Source organism: Neovison vison, chromosome 2 (assembly GCF_020171115.1).
Source record: "Neovison vison isolate M4711 chromosome 2, ASM_NN_V1, whole genome shotgun sequence".
Lineage (NCBI taxonomy): Eukaryota > Metazoa > Chordata > Mammalia > Carnivora > Mustelidae > Neogale > Neogale vison.
This window is the reverse complement of record NC_058092.1, coordinates 6,893,473-6,914,356: the sequence shown is the minus strand read 5'-3', so window position 1 is coordinate 6,914,356 and position 20,884 is coordinate 6,893,473. Positions and strand designations below refer to the sequence as shown.

Here is a 20,884-nt window from a genome sequence, read left to right as displayed (position 1 = left end):
GCTGTCCTGTGCCCAGCATCCCCGGCCTCCACCTCACAGATGCCAGGAGCATCTCCCCCACCAGCTAGGACAACCAAAAAGGGTCTCTGAACCTTGCCCCAAGTCCCCTGGGGAGCCACATGGCCCTGACCGAGAAGCACTGTTCTAGAGCACATGGGGGTTCTGGATTATCAAGGAAGCCCCCAACTGTGCGTGCTGACCAAACCCCAGCCCTGGGCAACTCAGGGGATGAGTGGCAGGAAGCCCAGAGGCAGAGTCAAGAACAGTCATCCTGAGTCCCACGGCCTCTGGACCATCGCAGACCCTGGATGGCGAGGGGGCTGACCTTGTCCAGGGTGGGGTAGTACACAGGGTAGGGGGCCACCTCAGGGAGGCAGATGACAAGGGCCGCAGCGCTCTCTGTGTTGGGGTTGCTCCGCACGGTTCCCGCGGGGTTCAGCAGCTCCCCTTTCTCGTCTGGACACAGGGACAGACGGGAGTTGCCTGGGGAATGGCCCCCTCCGGAAGCGCGCTCCCCCACCCTCTTCCTTCCACCTGGACGGACCTGGGACTGACGGCCACATGTATAGGCGACATTCCCCGGTCTTGAGCTGGTCCTTGTAGTCGAACAGCATGAGGTTGGCCCAGGCGATGGGGCAGTCCTGGGAAAGAGCACGGGCAGGTCAGGGCCCGCAGCCGCAGAGGCTCAGCTCGCTCACGGGCAGGACGGCCGTCGCCTTCAGGCCGAGCTTCCCCGCCCTTGCCCAGACTCCCTGGGAGGAAGCAAGCACGATCAGCACCTCTCGGCTCCCTTCTGCTCCCAGAGGCACCCCTACTTCGGGTTTCTCGAGAAGCCCCCAAACCAACCACATCAGCCCCAGACGGCTGGCCCAGCTCGGCAATGGGGTAAGCCGGTGTGGCTCGGTGTCCAGTCACATCCTGGGCCTGATGACTCAGTGCCCAACCCCCATTCATTCCCTGCTGGCAGCTGACTCAGGACACCCTGCTCCCTGTGCGGACAGTGTGTCTGTGCTTCCAGCCCAGAGGGCGGCCTCTAGGTTCCCCCAGGTGCCTCTGAGTTCACCGCTGCTCGTCAGCCCTGAGACCCAGAGCTGACACATGGCAAGGATGGTGGCCAGCAGGGGAGGTGGGGTGTAGGAGGGAGGGTCGCCCCATCCCCCATCCCCGAGGTGCACCCCTGCTGGGAGTGGACGGGGGTGGCCCTGGGTCACAGCACACCAGCTCCCGGAGGCCTGGCCCCAGCCTCCCAGGCGACCCCACACACCGCCTTCTTCGATTTCTTCTTGGTGGAGCGAGCCTTCTTGGCCTTCTCGATCACGGCGTAAAGTGCAAAGCAGAGACGGGCCATGCGAGGCAGGTCGCAGATGTTGATGTCGAACTCCAGCCGCTGTTTCCACACGGGCTCGGAGCACACGCTCACCTCCGAGCTGGACACCGTCTTGCACAGCGTCTCGTTGCCATGGAAGAGCCCGGCCTGCACCACCAGCTGGGGGAGGCACGGGTGTCGGGGGCCGGGTGCCAGACGGCCGCCTCCCTTGCCCCTCTGAGGCTCTCGCACCCACCTAAGGCTCCAAGCTCCTGACACGTCCTCATTTCCCACGGGGCTGAATCCCACTTGCCACTCGAAGAAAGCGGCACCGAAGGGGGACAGCTGACTGCTTGAGTGGGACAAGGGGCCACAGGGTAAAGGGAAGTGCACCAGGGGCTATGCATGGGCTCCCCACGACTCTGTCGTTTCCCTGCTCGGGGCCTCAGTTTCCCTACTGGGGTTTGGGAACTCCAGGGGTCCTTCTTGCTCTGAAGCCTGCGAGCTCCCTCCACTGCTCAGAATCTTATGAGCCCCGCGAGCAGGCAGAGTTTCATTTCACGAGAGCACCCCTGCCCTGTGTCCTCCAACTCCGCCCTGACAGCCCTCGGGGCCCAGCCAGAAACCCGCCTCCAGCCGGGGCTCCAGGGTGCCGTCAGGGAAACCCAGCCCCGCCTGCTGTGAAATCACCCCGACAAAAAGTGCTCTACCAACAGACCAACCTCCGTGGACCCAGGAGTAACGTCCCGCAAATGGGACAATAAGCCCCTCCTGGGGATGGAGGGAGATGGGGTGTGTGACCAACCCCCGCAATGGGCTTGGCCCCCAGGGGTCCAGGCAGCACGCCTCCCAAGTGCTTCCTGGGAGTCCCAAGGCCCTGGGGCCCAGCCGGGGCCACCCCTCTCCCGCACCTGTCACCTCCCAGACCCTGCTGTTGCCACTTCCCTGGGCCTGGCCCCACAACTTCCACCCGAGTCAAATACCCAGAACTCGCTGAGCCTGGTTTCTACGAATTAGCCTCTGACCGGCCAGCCAGCTCCCCTCCCCCCTTCCTGTTTTGAAGCGGCTCACAGCCACCCCAGGCAGGGATGCTGGGTAATGTGGTCAGGTGGCTTTCATGTGACCCCCCCCCCTTCTTCCTCTGCCACCCCTCTAGACCACAGCCACCTTGTTTGTGCAGAAAACATCCCCGCTGCCCCTAGGAGCCCCCTACCTTCATCCGCTCATCGGCATTCACTTTGCTGCCCTGAATCAGCTCCACACAGAAAGGCTGCTCCAGGGACCACAGCGACAAGGAGGAAGGCTGGGGCGGGCCAGAGGGGTAGAAGCAGGGCTGTCAGCGCAGAGGAATCCCGGGGAAGCTCCTGAGGCTACCACCCCTGGCCACTCATGGGTGGGGTGCGTGTTGCCAGTTGGTGAGAAGGCTTAGATGCCCCCCCATGATACGACGATACCACGATCTGCCAGAAAGCCTGCCGTGCAGGTGCCCAGGACCCCGGAGCTCTGCTGGGCATGGCGTTCTGCCTCCCTCTCTCCAATGCAGAGGGCAGGAGGAACAGAAGGGCAGCCCATGAGCCGGGCCTGGGGGCTGCCCGGGAAGCTCAGACAACACCCCCTGCCCCTGCACACTGGTGGAGGACCAAGTTCAAGGCCCAGCTCTCAACACCGACCCACCAAGGAGCATGAGATGAGGGGCCCTGGACCGGCCCCCAGCCCTCAGCGTTGCCACTAGGCTCCAGGGCCAGACAACGGCGGGGAGGAAGGGATGGAGGGCAGGGGAGGTGGAAGGCACCAGCTTACCTTCTTCATGGGAATGGGGGGCGGTTTGGTGCGTGGTTTCTGGACTTGGGGGGCGGGGTCGCTCTGCTCGTCCCGCATGGCGAGGATGGAGGAGGAGTGCACCATGGTCAGGTGGGGGGTCTGCCCACTGTGTAGACAGCTGCAGATGTACTGTGATGGGGGGTGGCGGGCACAGTGAGCGGCCAACGGGGCAGCCCCAGCCATGCCTCAGCCCCGGGGACTCCCCGATGCCCCCACTGCCGATCCCAGGCCTTCCCGGCCTCTCCTGCTGACCCTTTGGCCCCCCCACCCACTTCCTGAAGATGGAGCCCTCCTTGGGGCCCAGGGGAGGGCAGCCCAGCGAGGGGACGCTCTGGCTGTGACCCCCAAAGGCCCAGTTCCCTCCCACCAGCCGGGCCCTGCCCCAGGGCCCTGGGGAGCCTGGGATCGCAGGGCCTCTCCAGACCTCAGCCTCACCTGGAACTGGCAGAGGGGGTAGCTGCCGTACAGGTACTCGTGCTTCCCGTTCACCTGCAGCGCGTAGTCCTCGGGCTGCTCCACCAGCGGCTGCCGGAACACCGTGGCCTTCTTCCGGAGCGCACAGGCCATCAGCGCCAGCGGCACGTCCTTGCTGGACACCTGGAAGGTGAAGCTCTCCTAGGGGGAGGAGGGAGGGTCAGCCCTCCACCCTCGCAGAGGGCCCACGGCTTCCGGGACGCAGAGGGTGGCCCTGCCTATTGGTCCGGAATGAGCCCCCCCACCCCAACGCTGCCCCGAACGTGAGGCAGAGTCTGATGAAGGCACACGGCCGACAGCCCAGAAACAGTTGCCGAACGAATGAATGGACCCATGACCGAGGCCGTCTGGTCATTCGGCCTCGTCCAACTTGCCCATCTGCCTGAGCCCCTTGCAGGCATGGGTGCCCTGCAAGTCCCAGCTGGTGCCCCCGGGAGGACAGTGGACCCAAGCTTGCGGGGGGAGGCTGGGAAGTCTCACGGGAAAACGTCCCTGCAGCTCGGGCGCTGCAGACGGGCCAGCGTGCCCCACAGGGGCCACGGGCTCACCTCGCTGCCCTCAAACTTGACGTTGACCAGGAGGGCCCGGCTGGGGACCCGCAGGGTGCCGGCCCCCCAGCTCCGGGCCGAGGGCTCCAGCTGCAGCGGGAAGCTGTACTGCAGCCAAGCCTCCCAGCCCAGCTGCTGCCGCCGCGCCGCCGCCTCCTCGCAGAACTGGCGCATCTTGGTGCGAAAGGCATTCACTTCGGGGTCGTGCAGGGAGTCGAACTCATGGAGGCCTGGGGGGCGGGGAGGCTGGGTCAGTGTGGGGGGTGGGAGGGAGCGAGGGTGGGTGTGGCTAGGGCGGGGGGGGGGCGGGGCCGGCCCACCCGCCCGCGGGTCACCTTTGCCGATGAGGAGGCTGATCTGGGAGTTGACCAGCTTCTTCACTCTGTCCCCCTCTCGGGCCACCAGGCGCAGCACGGGCAGGAAGGGCTGGATGTCACACAGCCGCCGCTGCTCGTCCTCCAGCTCCTGCTGCTCCGCGGTCTGGTTGACGCAGGTGAACACGTAGGCCTCGGGGTCGCTGAGCATGTGGAAGAGCGGCTCATACTGGGCTCGGTGCCACAACACCTGAAGGGACAGCGGCCCGTCAGCCCCTCCAGCCAAGGCATGCAGGGCCATGGGGAGCCTCGAGGTGGCTGGGGGCAGGCCTCAGCCTGGTGGTTCGGCCCTGCATGACCCCGACCAGAGGGCAAAGCCGAGATCCCCAAACCCTGTCCTCTCCAGACCCCATGAGCGCTGACCCATGGGTCCCCTGAGCCTCCATCGCGGCCCTTATGTGGAGGGCGCCTGGTCTACACCGAAAGCCTGCCCAGTCTCCCCTGTATGTTACTCTTGAGAGACAGCCGGCCGGACATGACCTGCAGGCAACCCCCACCCCGCCCCGCAGCTAATCATTCTGGGGTTCTGATTTCCAAATGGTGGCAATGGATTCAGAAAAGCTGAACATACCAAGAGAGCCGTCAAGCCCCCTATGGGCTGTGTTCAGCTAGGGCGGTCAGCAGGTGCCCTCAGGACGAGGTGTCCCCAGGGGACCCCTGGGAGAGCCATCTAATGGTCAAGTTTTAGTGCAAAGATGTTCAGCACTGAGTCACAGAGAGGACGAGAGAGAGGAGACCAGCCCTATTCATCTGAGATAATTACGGCCCCTCAGCACAAAGGGATTGGGGGGCAGGGTATGACCCAGAATCTAGAACACCTGTATGAACAGGCACAGAAGGCTCTAAGAGACCTGCTAAGGTGGAAAAAAACCCGAAGGTATAGGGGCACCTGGGGCACTCAGTTGTTAAGCGTCTGCCTTTGGCTCAGGTCATGATCCCAGGGTCCTGGGATTGAGCCCCACCATCAGGGTACCCACCTAGCGGAAAGCCTGCTTCTCCCTCTCCCACTCCCTCTGCTTGTGTTCCCTCTCTGTCTCTCTTTGTCCAATAAATCAATAAAATCTTTAAAAAAAAAAAAACCCAAGGCATATAACTCAAGCCCATTTCCATAAAAACAACTCGAATAAATATAGTAATGAACAGAGAGCAGGATTTGACAAGAGGAAGTAGGGTCTGCAGGCAAAACCTGGTCCACTCCCCAGTTACTTGAAGACGGCCACACCCACTCATACACGCTGTGTCTAAGGCCGCCCTGGGCCCCGCACTGGCAGAGTTGAGTGTTTGCGATAAATACCAGATGGCCAGAAAAGCCGAGAATATTCACCAGCTGGCCTCTCGGAGAAATAAAAGTATGGAGACGCCAAAAGCAAACTGGGGTGCGCACAGGGACCCAGGCATCTTGTATTTCTGCACTGTAGGAACTGTAGTAGCGATGCATGTATGGCTCAGGAAAAACAGATTACCCTTACAATAGAGCTAATCACATGAGAAAGAGGTTATGTTCACTCAGAAAAAAAAAAAGAAAAAGCTCATAACCGGAATTATCACAAAAAACAACACTCCATAGAAAACAGAACAGCCCAAGTGTTAACTGTGGTTGTCTCATAAGAGCGGAATCACAGGTGATTTTTTTCCTCCTTCTACTTTTCCCTCTTTGCCCCAATCAATACATCCATATTACTTTTGAAATGGGCGGGAAGAGATTTAATTTTTTAATTTTAATTAGAAAAATTTTTTTAAAGATTATTTATTTGAGAGAGAGAAAGAGATCACAAGTAGGCAGGGAAGCAGGCAGAGGAGGAAGGGGCAGCAGACCCCCTGCTGAGCAGAGAGCCCAATGCAGGGCTCAATCCCAGGACCTGAGATCATGACCTGACCTGAAGTCAGAGGCTCAACCCACTAAGCCACCCAGGCGCCCCAAGAAATTTAAATTTTAAAGAAATCTCCCAGGAAGGGGAAATTAAAAAAGAAAAAGAAAACCTCAAAGATGATCCACTGCTTTCTTCCTTTTTTTTTTTTTTCCCTTTTTTTTTTTTTTTTTGTTCCACTCCCAAGTATAAGTTTTTAAAATTCTGAGCTGAGGTCTTGCCCTCTGGCATGACCCACTAAATCCCACACTTCGCAAGTGAGACGAGCCCTCTGGGAGATCACAAGACAGTCTCTGCCAAATCCTTTCCAGATGTCTAACCCTTTGACTCAGTAATCCACCCCTGAAAATTATTCAACAAAACCCAAAACTATTTCCAAAGATGATGTTTACTACGATGACAGCTCTACAGAGAAAAGACTGATAAGACTCTTTCAAGTGGCCAGGGCTGGGGATCGGTTCCAGAAATGATAGCACAGTCATGGAGAAAAGGGAAAGCCACCATGGGAACCACACCCCGAGGCTCCCACTGGAATCCAGCAACTGTAATCCTGTCCTGATCAAGGGAGAAGCTGAATTCAGAATGCGGGCTGCGCTCTAACTGTAAGCTTGTAAACAAATTTTAGGTATTATTTATCTTCTGAAATCTGTTTTATAGGATCTCAGATCAGAGCCTGGGCGTCTGTCTGTCTTGCCCTCCGAGTTCCAAGCTCGAAGGTGGGGGATCGTACCTTCTTGATGGTGCTGAGGTTGGCATTCCGGGACACAGGGAAGTTCAGATAGACCCCCGTGGGCAGCAGGAAGTCAACAGCCACACTCTGATTCTCCTCCTTGGTCCAGAATTCCATGGGGCAGTCAACCCCAGGGGGCATTCTGCTCTCTCACCTCTCAGACCCTGGTTGTCCTGAAAAGGAAGGAAAGGCAGAATGAGCCATCCTCAGCATGCTGATGAATCCTTTGAAAGGATTCTCTGGAAAATAAGAATGTCGGGACCTTTGGTGGCAGGAAATTCAGGAAGGAGTCTCTCCTCTGGGCACCCCAAACTTGCCTCCCTCTGGGGCCTCGTCCTGCCTGGGGTGGCTTGGGGCTCCTACAGCCCCCCAGACTCTGCCCCCCACCTCACGACACCCTACATCCCTCAGCACAGTGGCCCAAATTCGAGACACCAACAGACCCTTTCCAAATCTTTTTTTCTCAGGAATGCACACACGCGGGACACTCCGCCACGGCCCCCAGCTGGCAGACAGAGGCGGGGGATGGCCACATCCTTGGTCAGACAACCCAGGACTCAAGAAGGACCAAAGGCTGCAGTTCTTGGAAACTTTCTTTCTTTCTTTTTAAAAACATTTTTTTTTTTTTTATTTGACAGAGAGAGCACAAGCAAGGGGAATAACAGGCAGAGGGACCTGATGCAGGGCTCTATCCTAGGACCCTGAGATCATGACCAGAACAGAAGGCAGATGCTTGACCATCTGAGCCACTCAGGTGCCCCTCTTGGAAACTTCCTAACCAGAAACCAAGTGGCTTAAAAATGGCTTTGGCCATCAAACAACTTGTTGAAGTATCCCCCCTCCGTCATACCCACTCTTCAGTAATAAAATGCTACAGACACAATTAAAGGTCTTTTGAGTATCTCCACCACCACCCCCGCCCTGCCTAGGCTACCACCATCTGGATTCTGGTTATGTGTAATTTCCATGCATGTTTTTATACTTTGATTGCACTAATATGTATTCACAAACAATTCTCAACACTTTTGCATGTTTTTAAACTTGGTAGGAATAGCTCTGAAGAGCGAGCCTTCTGGACCCTGCAACCCACGTTATTTTTTTTTTTTTAAGATTTTATTTATTTAGGGCGCCTGGGTGGCTCAGTGGGTTAAGCCGCTGCCTTCGGCTCAGGTCATGATCTCAGGGTCCTGGGATCGAGTCCCGCATCGGGCTCTCTGCTCAGCAGGGAGCCTGCTTCCCTCACTCTCTCTGCCTGCCTCTCCGTCTACTTGTGATTTCTCTCTGTCAAATAAATAAATAAAATTTAAAAAAAAAAAAGATTTTATTTATTTGACAGAGATCACAAGTAGACAGAGAGGCAGGCAGAGGCAGAGGGGAAAGCAGGCTCCCCGCTGAACAGAGAGCCCGATGCAATGCGGGGCTCGATCCCAGGAGCCTGAGATCATGACCTTGAGTGAAAGGCAGAGGCTTAACCCACTGAGTCACCCAGGCACCCCCCACGTTATTTTCTTTAGGCTAATCCACATTGATACATGTAGCTCTGGCTTATTCATTGTAACTCCTGTGCTATTTCCCTGTGTCAATAAACCACAGTTTACCCCTTCTCTTGCTGATGAACCTCAGGGTTTGTTTTTGCTCTTTCGGGTTATTACAAACAATGCTACAATGTATCTCCTTACACACCTCCCTTTGTGTGCAGGTAGAGTTGGGATGAGCACTGTCCAAAGAAATACAATGGGAACCACACAGGTGATGTCAAAGTCGCCAGCAGTCACATTCAAAAGAAGTAAGAAAATAAAAATTAAGTTTACTCATCTATTTTGCTTAACCCAATATATCCAAAATACAGTCATTTCAAAATGGCCCTCTACGTGGCAAAATTACTAATGAGATAGTTTACATTCTTTTGGGGGCATGAAGTCTTTGCAATCTGGTGTGTATTTTCACTTAGAGCATACTGCAGCTTGGATCCTACATTTCCACCGGAAATACGTGACCTCTATGTCAGTGTCATACACTTCACAGATGAAAAAGGAGGGCCGCGGACTCAAGTTGCTCCAAACAGACTGAAAAGTTTTCCAAGAAATGAGTCTAGTATCCATGCTGACATTTGAATGAATCAAAATGAAAGAAAACACTTAAAAAGGTTGTTCTTCAGTTACTTTTCCCATTTCCAAGTACTCAAGAGCGACACCTGGCAGGGGGCCACCACACTGGACCACACGGGTCTGGGGGAACTGTTGGATCACGGCCATGACCTATGAGGCTCTTGCTAGAACAAGAGCCTCAGCTTTACTAAAGGAAAGCAGCGGTGACCATTAGCAACGGGACCAGCACTGTCCCCAGTTTACTCTCCGAACCTCCATCGGCGCTTGGTATCTCGTCCAATTCACTGTTTCTGCCAATCTGATGCGCACGGAATACTCCTTTGTCGTTTTAATTTGCATTTCCCTTATGAGCCATAAAAATGTTTATCTTCTGCAAATAGCCTGCTTATAAATGTTGCCCCTTTTTTTCCTGTGGAGTTGTCTTTTTCTTATTGGTTTACAGGGTTTTTAAAAAATATACTCCAGATTCAATTATCTGTTGCTTAAGTGAGTTGGAAATATCTTCTTTTGGTCTGAGTCATCTTTTCATTCTGTTTATGGTGCCTTTTCTGGTGAAGGAAAAGTTTGTAATGCTGACGTAGTCAAATATTGTCCTTTCCGTTCTGGTTTTTATTCTTTCGAGAAAGATTTCCCTACCCTGGGGTCCCATCCTCCTAGATGTAAATGACTCAGAAAAATGACTGAAAGGGATTGTGTAGCTTGTGGGATATATTCTTTTAGGGGCTCTGCCAACAGGGCCCAGACCTCAGCCTCGCCGACGGGCTAAGTGTACAAGACCAGTGCTCTAACCCCTGAGCTATGGAGCCTTCCCCCTCGGGCTAAGTGTAGAATCTGCTGGGAGCAGCAGGACACGCGCGACGCACTGGCGCGACCATGTCACCACCACTGGGATCCAGTTCCTGATTGTAAAACCACATCCTACTTTGGGTTCCTCTTTCTGAGAATGGCCAGGCCAAAGGCTTTCTTTTTGAATCAAAATAGGGGGGAGGGACACGCAGGAATCCTCGAGAATCCACTTCCAACCCTGCAAGTGTTCTGCCCACGCTCAGGAAGTCAGGGCACCTGCGGCCACTCAATCCTAAGGCCAAGATGGGCACGAGCAGCATGAGCTCCTTGGGACTCCAGCCAAAGGGGCGGTGCCTGAGACGAATGCACCCCCTTGCTCTTCTGCCCCGTAGTGCTGTGGAAGGAAGCCCTCAACTAACCTCACCCGTCTGGGATGCACGGTCATACTTCCGTGTATAAAGCTCATGCCTAAGGAAGGAAGACCCAGGATGGTGTGGGCAGGACGTAACCAAATGTCAGAGATGCGACAGGAGGAAGCAGGAACCCTCTCTCTCTTTGCGCGCCCAGGACCCAAGTTCAGCTGCTCACAAGCCCCAACCCTCCACGAAGCTCAGACTCATCACCCCACAATGTATGGGACAAAGGTGCCAACTAATCTGGGGACTTTAGAACTACTCCAAGAACACAAATGGCTACAACCGCTTGGACAAAGTATCCAGTCTTGGCAGTATCTTAAAGTGAGCAGGTGATGTCCTCTGACCCAGCAATTAACTGCACACCTCAGTCTACACTCATCGGAAACATGAGTCCCTGTGCAAGGGGAAACACAAACAGGAGTGTGTACGGCACTGCTATTCCGAATAGTCCCAAACTGGAAACTTCCCAAATGCACATCAGCAATGTAATGGAGAAATAAATGATGGTTTCTTTTCCCAGTGGAATGTTACATAGCAATGACAAGGAGTGATCTACAAATGCACACAACGGTATAAACGAATCTCATAAACGTGCAACTGAACAAACGAAGTCAGGCACAAGAGTGTGTGCTCACGATTCTAATTACACAGAGAACACAGGCAGAGCTCATCTATGTTGGCGGCGAAGGAGGAGATGGGGTGACCCCAGAATAAGGGCAGTTACCCCAGGGTCAAAGGGTACGAGGAGCTTCCGGGTGCTGGTACTTTTCAGTTTCTTGATCTGGAAGCTGGGGACTTTTCACAAACTCAACCCACCCTCAGTAGGAGTGGTTCAGCCAAGCGGACTTCCTGGCCACTTCAGGCCCAGCCACCCAGAGCCCCAAACTCCACCCCACCTCCAGGAACTAGATTGGAACCAGGAGGAGGCTGGGCCCACCAATCACTGTGCGTCCTCTCCTGGCCACAGTGATTCCAGGATGGGAGTGAGAAATGTCAAGTCAGTCCAGTGCCTTTGACACGCCGGTGTCTGTCTTCAGGTACTGCCTCCTGGAGTAGTAGAAAAGAGAATATCCACGTAGAGCTGCTGGTGATCACCTCCTGCTGCTCTTAGGGGTGAAACTTGAGAAAAGACCCCCATGAAGGAGAGGAGAGCTCACAGTAGAGTGGTGAAGTCCTGAAGACAGCCTTTGAGTCCCTGGATCCAGCCATGCCTGAGGCTCTCCCTGGATCTTCAGTTCTATTCGCCAAAAAAATCTCCCTGCCTCCCCAGCCTCTCCACCCTCCCACTTTTTAAAAACTTGAAACGGTTTGTCTTTTTTGGTTTTTTTTTTGGGGGGGGGTTGGATTTCGTTGTTGTTTTCGGTCATTTGCAGCTGCACATTCCATTTTAGGAAGCTTCTAGTGTTTAGAAAGTTTTTTCCTTAGAAATTGGCCCACCTCTTAGAGGCAACCCTGATCTTTGTGTTGTTATCTAGAGGTACCGAGGATACCTGTCTGATGGCTCCTTCAGATGACCTCAGTACCTCTCTTCTCCCTACAACACAGTTTTTAGACTCTTGCCAAAGTCTGATACTCGGCGAAAAAAGATGCTATGGATGGGGCCTGACAGGCCAACTGTCGAGGAGTGTTCTGGGTACCAGACTCCCACTGTTTAGCTTAATAAAATCTTATCAGCCCCTTCCCCCAAGAAAGTCCTTCAACGGTTATACTGAGCTCTATGGCTGCCAACCTTCTAGCTATTTCTCCCAGGAAGTCAGGTTCCTTCAATGAATCTCTTGGATCTGAATGCAGGAATTCACAATTACTGTTGGTGACTTCATCTCATGGAAGTAACTGGCACCCATGTATCACCGCATTTGATATTTTGTACATATGACTCAGTCTGAGATGGATTAGTTTAAACTATTTATTAAGTCCCAAGAGCGGTGCACGGGGGAGACAGTAATACCCACACACGGAATAGGTAGGGAGAATGATCCCACATTCTATCAACACGGGGAAGACGGCACGCCAAACGGTGATGTAATGGAGAGAGCCTACTCCCTGGGGGGAGGCCAGGAAGAGCCCCCCTGAGAAAAGGACACGGGAGCAGAGAACCAGAGTGGGCCAGCCCTGTCCACGGAGGATGGAAGGCAGGCCACGCCCACTAGAGCAAGCGGGTGGGGCAGGGAAGGGAGGACAGGGATGAGATGGGGTGAAGAGATCAGCCGGGACCAAGTCCTGGGGCATCTTCGCAGGGGAGACGCCTGGGTGTCACTCAGAGAGTGAATGTAAGCCTTAGCAAAGGAGCACGGAACCCGATTTGCATCCAGAATGATGTTGCTGGCTCAGCGTGGAAGGACCGGAGAGAAGCCAGCCAGTCCGTGGGGTGTGGGGAGCTCAGGCCTCCAGGGATGAGAAAGGCCGGGAATCAGGCTATATTCAGGAGCTTGGCGGATGGGATGGGGGCTCGCAGGGGACAAGTAAGGATGACAGCCGGGTGTGGGCTTGGGAGACTGGGGGGTGGGCGGTGGAAATATACTGAAATGGGGGAAGTGTGAGGGAGAAACAGAACTGGGGGCAACCAGATGGCAAGAGGTCCATTTCAGACACAGAGATCCGAGCCGCCTTGCGAACACCCCCGTGAAGACAGCCAAGGAGCAGCCCCAAGCGCGGAGCCTAGGGAAGAGGTCTTTGCCGCTCCCAGCGCATTACTGGGGGGTCAGCAGGCTCCCCCCAGAGCCACGTGAGATGGCCTGGAGAGAGAGGCTAAGCGAGGGCCAGACCCACCTCAAGGCACTAGAGACAGCAGCCACCAAACATGTGAACCAGGAGCCGCCCTTCCTTGGTGAGTCAACCAGCACCGCCCTGTCTGCCTGCATCGAATCATCAGCACAGTTACCAAATGACCATGACCTGAGCTGAAATCCAGAGTCAGACGCTTCACCGAGAGGGCCACCCAGGTGCCCCTAGGGCCCTGATCTATTTCTAAGAGAGGAGGGCGAGCAAGGGGTGGCCCATCCCAGAGCCACAGTGCTTCCATCAGCCCGGGAATGAGGTGGCGGCCCATCCCCTAGTCTCCCCAGCAAGGACACACCGGCTGGCTGGTGGCTTGTGCCTAACTCAGGACCCACGAGGCCTCCCTCTCGCTTCTCTGGAAGTTCCACCGTGTTAGGGCTGTGAGTCTGTCTCCTGGGTCTGCTAGGGTTCCACGTCGTTCTCGTGGCCATCGCAGGTGTGGCTGATACTCCGAGTAGGAGCCACTGCCCAGTGTTTTTCAATGTGAAGACGGGCTTTCTGGTGCTGGAGTCCCATGCCCTGGGGAACAGCTTTCCAACGGAACGCATGAGTCACTCACAGCCGGCTGGGTGCAGGGGACAAGTAGCGGGGAGAAGGGAAGTTGTATCCTGCTTATCCGAGCCGTAAACATCCTCGTCCTCCCTGAGGGTTCCCTGAATGAGACAGGCCTGTACCCTCACCTGTTACTCCAGAGCAAGCGTAAACCCGTCTAGAGAGAGAGATGCTTTGCTCTTAGAACTTTAGGACAAAACATCTGTCAAAAACCCGGATTTCAGAGCTGAAAAGTCACCACCCCGAAAGCTCAAGAGGCGTCTCAGAAACATCTCGAAGGTGGCTACGCACGTTATCTAGTATCTACTATCAACCTGGCCTGGAAGGGTACAAGAGCAGCAGCCACTGGGACAAGGGACAGGGAGCCATCTGGGCTGGCCTTCTGCACCAGGCTGCGCGGAGCCAGGTCTCCTGACCTGGGCTGATTTTCAGGTGCTTCTCAGCCTCCAGAAAGTCCTCCTAGTAAGTGTTCTGTTTCCAGACTCTCTTCCTCGGAGAATGAAGTGGATGCTTTTCCTGTTGCCTAATGTATGTGCAAAGTGGGGGCACGCAGGCACTTCAGAGCTGAATTATCAAGGTGCTTTATCCAGAGACCCCAATTCGCAACCATCCCCAATCCTATGGATTTTTTGGTCTAACAGGAGAAAAGGAAAAAAAAAAAAAAAAGAAGAAGAAGAAGAAAGAAAGAAAGAAAGAAAGAAAAGATGACTTGAGGTAAGAAAAGAGTTGAACAGAATAAAAGGTACTTGCAGGGGGGCCTCCTTTGGATGGTAGTTCAGGAGAGGTCACTCAAGAGAGATCATTTTGGAGTCGAGGCCCAAAGGATGAGAAAGATCAGGCAAAGATCCATGAAATAGGGTTCAGGCAGCTGAAGCTGTATGTAAGTGCAAAGGCCCTGAGGCAGGAGACCAGGCAGCTGGAGTCAATGACCCAGAGGCGGATGACTGGGAGAGACGGTGAGCCCCGACCCTGCAGGGCCTCATAGGCACAGTGTGGAGCCAGATTTTGTTATCACGACAATGGGAGGCCACTGGAGGGTTTTAAGCAGGGGATTGATGAGCCCTGACTTTATGCTGGACAAAAATTGCTTTGGCTGCCGTGAGGAAAATGGAAGTGAGTGAGGCAAGAATGAGGTGGCAAAGCCATGAGCCCAGGGCCGCAGGCAAGAGCAGGCAGGGCAAGATTAATGCGGGAAAACTCGGGCCCCACTTGCCACAAAACGCCCAGGAAGGGGCGTCTGCTCCTCACGGCTGGGAATCAGGCTTTCCAGCGCCGCAGCCTTAGAACTCCCCGCCCGCAACAACTTTCTGACAAAGAACTGCAGGTAAAGACCAGATGGAAAATGGACTGGCCCCGGGTTCCCCCAACAGGTGTAGTTTTAGGACAGGCGAGCTGTTCTCCCCAAACACGGAACCTTCCACGAGACCCGCTTCAGGGTGGGTCCCCTGGAGACCGGGGAGTAGCAGCATCCTCTGCCCCCTCTGGCCACCCCAGTTTGTGGGGTAGAAAGTGTCTGTGGCACAGCAAAGGAAGAGCAGCGCCAGCAGGAGGGAGAACTTGGCTACGCGGCAGGGCCTGGTGGTGGTCAGGTGAAGGAGGAAACGGTCTCCAAAGGGGGATGGGAGGGAAATGTCCAGAAGCCAGAGGCCAGCCAAGTTGGACACCCCCAAAACCATGCCCAGGACTAGGAAGATGGGGCTGGTCTGGAGGGCGGTCTGACACCCCAGGCTCCCGCCACAGGAGGGAAAGGGACGGGAGGGATGAAGGCCGAGGATGGATGAAGTAAGGGAGGCTCCCAATGTCCACTCGGCGGCTAAGCTGAGGGCGTGAGCTGCCTGACTCCTCGTCTGTCCGCTGCTGCCTCCCTCTTTCTTTGTTTCTGCTTCTTTTCACTCTCTCCCATTTTTTAAAAAAGATTTTCTTTATTGGGGTGCCTGGTGGCTTAGTCGGTGAAGTGTGTGCCTTCGGCTCGGGTCGTGATCTCAGGGTCCTGGGATGGAGCCCCGCGTCGGGCTCCCTGCTCGGGTTGGAGTCGGGGGAGGGGCGCCTGCTGCTTCCTCTCCCTCTGCCCTTCCCCCCACTTGTGCTCCCTCACTCTCTCTGTCAAATAAATAAATAAAACCTTTTTTTAAAAAAATATTTTATTTTTTTATTTATTTGAGAGAGAAAGAAGGCATGAGTGCAGGGGGTAGAGGCAGAGGGAGAGGGAGAAGTAGACTCCCCACTGAGCAAGGAGCCTGACTCGGGACTTGATCCCAGGACCCTGGGATCATGACCTGAGACAAAAGCAGACGCTTCACCGACTCAACCACCCAGGCGTCCCATCCTCTCTCCCCCATTTCAAATGGGTCTCCCTTGAATTTCTATTATTTAATAGAATGGTAACTTTTATTTTGAATATTTTAAAATGACAAAAAAGTCCTCGGTGCAGGAGAACCAAATACACAAACAGACATCGAAGAATGAGAAGCAAAGGTCTCTGGAAATTCTGTTCTAGAAAAAGAGAGAGAAGGAGAGGAAGGGAAAGAGAGAGAGACTCCTGACTTCTTCTGATGTCATTAGAAAAATGAGCCAACTATCCTACCACAAAAATTCGATCCCAACTATCTCCTAGGATGTTCAGTTCATGGCCCACCCAGGGAGGCCCAGGGAAGAATCTGACACTAACCCATCAAAATCAAAAGACAGATCCAAGCTCTTAGGTCTGGTAATTTGGGGAAATTGGGGAATTGTCCTAAGGAAGCAATGCAAAGAGGGTGGTGGGGAAGCTACATGGACGAAGATACTCGTTTGTGGTTTTCATGAAAGTGGAAAATCAAAAATCACAGGGAAATTATGATAATTAACAGGAGTGAAGACAGTCACCACAATGGCACCCGCGTACCAGAGCCCTGCAGATACAGCTCCGAGAGATGGAACCAGAAGGTGCCCCCCGTTCGCCATGGCAACATCTGTTTGCGGACAAAACGTATCAGGAAGCATAGAAAAAATGGAAACAGCTGTTAACAGGTGGATATGGAGCCTATGATGATGATTTCAAAGTTTTGTTCTCTAGGAACGTTAGGCAAGTACGTAGTTTTAAAAATTAATGAAAGCTAAACCGTTTGCAGCAAAAAAAAAAAAAAAAAAAAAAAGAGCAGCCCCCCCCCCCCGCAAGTCCAAAACGCCCACCCCCAACTACAGATGTTTTTTTAGGTATTTGTCTCCAATTTTCTTTTTTTTTTTTTTTTAAAGATTTTATTTTATTTATTTGACAGAGAGAGATCACAAGTAGGCAGAGAGACAGGCAGAGAGAGAGGGGGAAGCAGGCTCCCGCTGAGCAGAGAGCCCAATGCGGGACTCGATCCCAGGACCCTGAGATCATGACCTGAGCCGAAGGCAGCAGCTTAACCCACTGAGCCACCCAGGCGCCCTTGTCTCCAATTTTCTAAATAACCGATTCACGCGGGTACTTCTCGATTTCTGACTTCTAACTTCTGACCTTAGAAGATGAGACTGTGCCTTCTGCACACACGCATATATCCTCCCCTCCATCTTCCGAACATAGCTACGTGATCATTTTTTTGTTAATCAAACTTGTGGGTGCCTGGGTGGCTCAGTTGGTTAAGTGTCTGTCTTTGGCTCAGGTCATGATCCCAGGGTCGTGGGATCAAGCCCCGCCATCAGGCTCCCTGCCCAGCGGGGAGCCTGCCTCTCCCTCTCCCTACCTCAATAAATAAATAAAATCTTAAAAAAAAAAAAACAAACTTAAGTGCTTATATTATTATGACTACATAAACAGTGTTTAACACTAAACCACATAGTATATTCTGGTTTTATTTCCTTCTTATTCAACTTTTTGTTATTTCTATAGTTGATAGTTGCCTCACTTATAATTTGCTTCATTTTCTATGTACAAATATAATTCCTTTGTTTTCTATATGCAAATACATAATTCTTCCCCCAACTCTGTAACAGAACTATGAAACTCTTCCTAATACGGTAAACAGGTCCAATAATCCACCAGCTTCATTTTTTTTTTTCTTGAAAATATCCCTCCTGGTGCCCTCAGCCATACTGCCCCAACCTCGCCCGGCTGATCTCTACATGGGCTGTGCAGTTCCACCACTGGGACTTTGCTTCACCGTGATGATGGGAATTCTCCCCATTCTCTCCACCCGTCAAGGTTCTGGGTTGCAAGTAAAGAAGCCAGCTCTCACTGATTAAGCAGAAAAGTTGCTGACAGATCATTTGGCTTATTTGCTGCACTGTGAGGAGTTTCACAGCTCTGTTGGAGAGTTTGAGGAAGAACTGGTGATGAGTACATTGCGAACATAGCAAATAAAAAGACAAGGAGGTGCTTATCAACTCCAGGAAAAACACAAAGCTGAACCAGTAAAGAAACAGGGGGGCACCTGGGTGGCTCAGTGGGTTAAGCCGCTGCCTTCGGCTCAGGTCATGATCTCAGGGTCCTCGGATCGAGTCCCGCATCGGGCTCTTTGATCAGCGGGGAGCCTGCTTCCTCCTCTCTCTCTCTCTGCCTGCCTCTCTGCCTACTTGTGATCTCTATCTGTCAAATAAATAAATAAAATATTAAAAAAAAAAAAAAAAGAAAGAAACAGGTACACTGGACTCCACAATGCAGGTCTGATGGTGGAACTACCCCTACTGCCACTGATACTAAATGCCAATTGGTACCTCGGTCATGTCCGTGCCAACAAGTTGACCTTGGAGCCCCCATCATGGCTGCCAGGGCCATAACCACAGTACAGCACATGCTTCATCCCTCTCCTCTGCCAAAATACAGCATGGTGTACTCATCCATGGAGTCTAGGTCATGGGCCCCGGCTACAGGGAAAGCTTGGAAGTCAGGACTTTTCAGTTCTCGTGGTTGAGTAGGTGTTTGGTTTTTTCCTCTGCATTTGCAAAACTCAAAGTAAGGTAAGAGCTGAAATACTGAAAGCTATTTGGGAACGGAGGCCAATAAGAACAAGAGACAATCACATATTGTATCACTTGTTCCGCTTTCTTAGTTTACTCTCATTTTCGTAGGGCACAGTCTCCACGAGTTTCCTTGAATAGCGATACAAAGGCGTGTGTACGTGCGTGCGTGCGCACACAGAGAGCTTTGGAAAATTCACACCTACAGAGGTGCCTTTATGCTATTATTTTGCTTGAATGACAATTACAGAATTCTCGCCCGGGAATTAATTTCCCTTGGAAATTTGAAAGAGTTGCTCCACTGTCTTGTGGCTTCTGGTGCTGTGAAGTCCAGTGCCATTTTTTATCTGATCTTCTAGATGTGGCCCCTTTTCTCTTTGTTGGCTTTTGGCAAGTTCTATCCCTGGAGTTTTGAAAGTTCATGATGACGGTCTGTAGCACACACTTTACTTTTGTGTAGTATTACTATTACTACTACTTCTATTACTCATTGTTGAGTTCTACTCAGATACTCTTCATACAGAAGTTCCTTCAGTTCTAGAATTTTTTTCCTATACCTTGGTAACTTCCTTTTCTTCATTTTTCTCTCTGTCTTGAGTTCCTCTGAGGTGGATAGCAGGAGTCCTGAACTGATCCTCCAGTTTTCTTCTATTTTCTTTCTTATTCTCCATCTCTTAAGTCTTTTCGTTTTATTTCGTAGAAATTCACTTTTCAATCTCTAGCTTTATTCTTTTTTATTTTATTTTTTAGATTTTAGAAATCTAAACTTATTTGAGATAGACAGAGAGTGAGAGAGAGCACGAGAGGAGAGAAGGTCAGAGGAAGAAGCAGACTCCCCATGGAGCTGGGAGCCGGATGTGGGACTCGAACCCGGGACTCGCGTATCACGACCTGAGCTGAAGGCAGTCGCTCAACCAACTGAGCCACCCAGGCGCCCTCTAGCTCTATTCTATTGAAATTTTTGCTTCTACTATTAGTTGCTATTTTGTTTGTTTGTTTTTAAGATTTTGTTTTTAGGGGCACCTGGGTGGCCCAGTCAGTTAAGTGGCTGCCTTCCGCTCGGGTCATGATCCCCGAGTCCTGGGATAGAGCCCGCATCAGGTTCCCTGCTCGGCAGAGAGGCTCCTTCTCCCTCTCCCTGCAGCTTTGCTTGTGCTCTCTTCTCCATCTCTCTATCAAATAAACAAAATATTTTTAAAAAATTTTTATTTTTAAGCAATCTCTATACCCAACATGGGGCTCAAACTCACAACTCTGAGATCAAGAGTCACACGCTCTGGACTAAGCCAGCCACATACCTCTACCATCACAGTTTTTATATCCCAGAGCCTACTATTGTTTCATAAGTATTTCTGTTTCTCAACAACCATGTTTATGACTTCTGGCCCATTTTTTGTTCATTTGGGTCTCTGTCTTTCATGCTAGGAACATCCTTCTATGTGGGATGATCCACAGGTGTCCATTCAAACTTAAGAGAGGCACTCAGAGCTGTCTGTGCACAGCTGAAGGCTAGTTGCTTCACAGGCATCACTGTGAAATGACAAAGCAGCAAGAAAGCTTTCCAAGAGGGTCCCTTCAGTGTTAGTCTTTGAGGGTCATTTTTTCTTGTGAGCTCCATTTCCTCAGAGAGAAGTTCTTCAAGGCCCCAACTAGAGAGGGGTATAGATTAGGCTGCCATGTTCTGGGAGCCAAGCAGGGAAAGGTCTCACTGTTTAGTATACCAACTTTGACTGAATCTTTCTGTTCTCAATACAGAGCCTCTTACATTCAGCTGATCCCATGCCTCCTTCCACCCCAGTCTAGGCCTGAGCTTCTCTGGTTCAACGAGCCCTCTGGGAAAACAGGCATCTTCTGCTGGGATGGAGGAGGGAGCCACCTGACTATGTGGGCTGAGAGAGGGGTCTGTTGCTCCGACACACACCTTCCCTTTTCCTGCTTCCAGCCCACCCCACAGTCCATCATCAGGAGCACTGTAGCTCCCACTCTTGGGCCTTTGGTGGGTCCTTAAACACACCTGCCTTCCTCTACCATGACACAGGACATTCAAGACTTTAAGTTTGACATCTCTTTTACCGACCTGCTTTCTGTTTCTCTAAGTATTTGCTCACTCCTCCTCCTCCTCCATCATTTCCTTTTCTGTTTTCTTAAGGATTTTGTCCTTTTTTTAATCCCTTACTCTCATTTTAGTGGACTTTTGAAACAG

At 52.5% G+C, this 20,884-nt stretch overlaps 1 protein-coding gene across 4 annotated transcripts in view; it reads right to left on the bottom strand.

The window, feature by feature from the left end:
- Positions 1-20,884, bottom strand: part of PIK3CD (phosphatidylinositol-4,5-bisphosphate 3-kinase catalytic subunit delta) — a 51,309-nt gene that overhangs the window by 6,470 nt on the left and 23,955 nt on the right. For 3 of the 4 annotated variants that reach the window (XM_044237113.1, XM_044237112.1, XM_044237114.1), the window contains exons 3-11: positions 7,122-7,294; positions 4,485-4,713; positions 4,150-4,379; positions 3,563-3,742; positions 3,107-3,256; positions 2,520-2,609; positions 1,265-1,486; positions 545-641; positions 326-456 (exon numbers count right to left, since the gene is read on the bottom strand). In XM_044237113.1, coding sequence (XP_044093048.1) covers positions 326-456; positions 545-641; positions 1,265-1,486; positions 2,520-2,609; positions 3,107-3,256; positions 3,563-3,742; positions 4,150-4,379; positions 4,485-4,713; positions 7,122-7,262 — 1,470 coding nt within the window. In that variant the 5' untranslated portion in view covers positions 7,263-7,294. Of the gene's footprint in view, positions 1-325; positions 457-544; positions 642-779; positions 993-1,264; positions 1,487-2,519; positions 2,610-3,106; positions 3,257-3,562; positions 3,743-4,149; positions 4,380-4,484; positions 4,714-7,121; positions 7,295-20,884 lie in introns of those variants that run through there. The other variant, XM_044237115.1, reaches the window with a different exon arrangement.